The 3687-nt window shown below is 26.9% G+C and overlaps 1 protein-coding gene across 1 annotated transcript in view; it reads left to right on the plus strand.

The window, feature by feature from the left end:
- Nucleotides 1-2494, plus strand: part of LOC100572242 (pikachurin) — a 41718-nt gene extending 39224 nt beyond the window's left edge. The window contains exons 4-5 of the mRNA XM_003242943.4: nt 720-921; nt 992-2494. Of these exons, the coding sequence (XP_003242991.1) occupies nt 720-921; nt 992-1163 (374 nt within the window). The 3' untranslated portion in view covers nt 1164-2494. The remainder of the gene's footprint in view (nt 1-719; nt 922-991) is intronic.
- The last annotated feature ends 1193 nt before the right edge of the window (nt 2495-3687 follow it).

Consider the following 3687-nt stretch of genomic DNA (forward strand, 5'->3'; position numbering starts at 1 on the left):
AGATGTTATAAGAAATCAATTCACTGTAATTTTTAAATTAACGGAGCTACACGTGTTCTGCTGAGCGTAAAATTTGCTATGTTACGCACTTGTAAGACGGAGACAACACATGCGGGTATCACGTCCTCTTAACAACCATTTATAAATTATAATCACTATTTAATGGTCAATATTTAGTTGTACATCAATTAATGTTGTCCGTCTCAGTATTGCATCGTTATAGGTACTCATTAATCGTAACTGTCTAATAAAATTGATGAAACGCTTTAATTAAAGAAAATATTTTAAAATACAGTCAAAAGGTTTTTAATAACCTTTTAAATATTCTTTTAACTTAATTTTCAATTAAAAATTTTTTAGTGATTTTCAAATCACTTAATTTCAATTATCCTACTAAATAGTAACTACTAATTACTATCCGGTTCAAAAAAATGCCACCACTATAACGTCTATAACTATTATTCAAATTTACTAAACGCAAATATTATTTAGATTTTATTAAAATTCAAAGATTAGTTATTAATAAAATGTTTTTATAATTAAAGGATTCAATGTGTAAAGTATTGATACAATAATATTTATTTGTATTGGGTACCTATGTACTCAGTATAGTATAATATTTTTATAAGAAATACAATTAATTTTTTGTAATTATTATAAATTTATACGCTTCTTTTTTCAACGCTGTAAAAATAATTTATTTTTAATTTTCTTTACAGCAAATCCAATTAGATATCCAAGATTCAATGGACGTAGTTGGTTAGCATTTCCACCACTCCGGGGAGCCTACAAACACGTGCAGATAAGTTTAGAATTCAGACCAGAGAGCTGGGACGGTATATTGTTTTTAGCTGCTGAAAGAGATGATTTAGTTGGAGATTTCATGGCTATTCTGCTTCACAATGGCTTTTTGGAATTTAGGTAATTTAAACTTAAGCCAATAACAATGTCATTGTAACGTTGTTAGTAAAAACGACATTTTTCTTTACAGGTTTGATTGTGGCTCTGGTTTGGGAGTAGTTAAATCTGAAGAAACAGTTATTTTAAATCAATGGAACACGCTATCGGTGTATAGACATAGATGGGATGCGTGGATCCAATTAAATCGTGGAAAACGTATTGCTGGGAGATCAAAAGTATGTACATTCATACGTTTTAATTAAAGTAAAATTACAAATAATGATTGTTATTTCAATTTAAGTGAGTCTATCCTTTACCTGTACAAACAAACTAAAGATAATAGTTTAAATACATTTTGTTAACATGGTCGTTTTAAAATGTTTTCATATATTTTTATCTTATTTTTAAGTATAATTTGAAGTAACCCAACAAAACCTTACCATAAAAAAGGGCTAAACTCCCAGACCCCCTTCAAAAATATTCTGCCTGTCAAAGTAAACAGTGTTATATCTACATTGTGGCCAAGTTTGAGCTTCGTTTAATCAATGACCTTAATACTCAAATATCTACATTCATACGCAGCAAGCCAACAAATATCTTTTTATTATATTGCTATTATAACTTGGCCAGTCACTGTAATTGTTGAGCTATAATGGTTTTATACCGGAAGCTAATAAAATTAAAAAAAATTAAAAAACTTGGCCAGTTTCTTCTGATTTTGTCTCTTTGGTCTCTTTATCAACAACTGAAATAGATTTCAATCACCCACTGGTTATTTTTCTTTGAAACTGGCCAAGTGATGAAATTGAAAGATATTTGTTGCACATGAATGTCTTTGTTAACGGTTAAGTTTTTGTTGTATATCTTTCTTTTTTGCTGGCTTCTGCATAGTGGGCTTTGTCTTTTATTTTTTTGAGACATTATAATTTGCTGGATTTATAAAATATTATACCCCTAAAATGACACTTATTTTGATAAAATTGAAATTTTTTGATTTTTCCCTTTACTTGCACTATAAGACCTACAACCGGGTGAAGCCTTACGTGTAAAGATACACTAGTATTGCTGGAGCTATGCATTTCAGAGCTTTACGCTCAGATGGGCTAATACTATAAATATTAATCAACAAATTGCGTACCGGTCCTGAGAGTCAATGAACTGTATTCAATACACTTTTCCATTCGTTTAACATTTTAAACATTTACATATTATTTGTTCATTAAATTTAATACATAAGCTATGTGTCTTAGAGAATGTGAAAATATGCATACATGTCAGGGAAGGATCCAGGAGCGCCTAGTCGCCTATAGGGAACCTCTACCCATCAATACCTCTTACTGGATACTACCATTGATTAAAAATACTATAAATACTGTATTTATGATCAATGTGTATTGTAACTATGTTGTAACGAAATTGTAGACCATTTCCAGATCTAATTCCGTGCCTGACACATGACGTCTTGCGTGTCTTTACACGCAAGTAATTTTATTTCTATAAGACCACAAATAATACCTTTGTATTTATTCGTTATTACTTATTTATGCATACTTTAATCATTTAATCTCAAAAAAATAGTGAATTTGTAGGCTTCATTTTATGTCAAAACAAAATATAAATCATTATATCAATTTACATGAAGTGTTCATATAGAATTGTGAATATAAAAATATTAATCAAAAGTAAAATATAGCTGGTATTGAAAATGCATATCTCAGTGAATAGATGCGTAATAAATAATGTGCTTCAATAAATAAGTTAGCTTTTAATTATTATGGATCAACACTAGAGCTTCAAATCACTAAAAAACATTTTTTAAATTACTAAAAATACACGAGAAATCATTAAACTATTATTAGGAATATTTTCTTTGGAAGAAGTATAAAATTAAATTGATTAGCTTAAAGTTTTAAACTTTAAAGTTTTAATAAACAATATCTAAAACTGTATTCACTTAGATTAGTCAAAACATTAATTGTACAAATAACTTTATAATTAACTGATTATCGCCTTAAACAAGATACTTATGCAGTTATACCTATAGTAAAGTAAAATAATTTATCAACTGTATATCAGTGTAGAAATATATATTTTATTTAGTCTAAATACACAAAAGTTTATTGAGATAATATTACATTTGATACTTGTGGATTATCGTAACTACATTGAAAAACAAAATTACAAATTATAACATAAACATGAATCATGATAACAAATAATTATATAAGTAATAATTATCTCACATCAAAAATTTGGTAATTAATACTTAAGAAAATATATAAATATATATTATAATCTTTCATTATCTTCTTGAAGAAAAAATAACAATAAATAAAATAAAATAAATAACTTATTATAATTATATTTACAAACAATAATTCAATAAAGTAAAAATAGTTTCATAAAAATATGGTTATTATCAATTAATATTTAAATAATAATATACATACATAAATACTATATAAACAATACCTAAAAGGTACCTATAGAAAATAATCTTATAAAAACAAATTGTAAAATTTAGTACACGCCATTATCACCAAACTGGTAACTTGTATAGATTTTTGGAAGTCATACTGATAATCCATAACTACCTTTATTTAAAATCAATATTAAAAAAGGTGGGTAAGTGGATGTCGCTATGCTATACAGTAGATTACAAGTAGGTCACTGTATAATGGATGGTATTAAATTTGAATTCAATGATATAATATCATTGTATAAGAAAAATGATTCTGAGCAAAGACGGTATGTCAGTCTAGGTATAAGACATAATATTATATTATA

The sequence above is a fragment of the Acyrthosiphon pisum genome, chromosome A1 (genome assembly GCF_005508785.2).
Source record: "Acyrthosiphon pisum isolate AL4f chromosome A1, pea_aphid_22Mar2018_4r6ur, whole genome shotgun sequence".
Classification (NCBI taxonomy): domain Eukaryota; kingdom Metazoa; phylum Arthropoda; class Insecta; order Hemiptera; family Aphididae; genus Acyrthosiphon; species Acyrthosiphon pisum.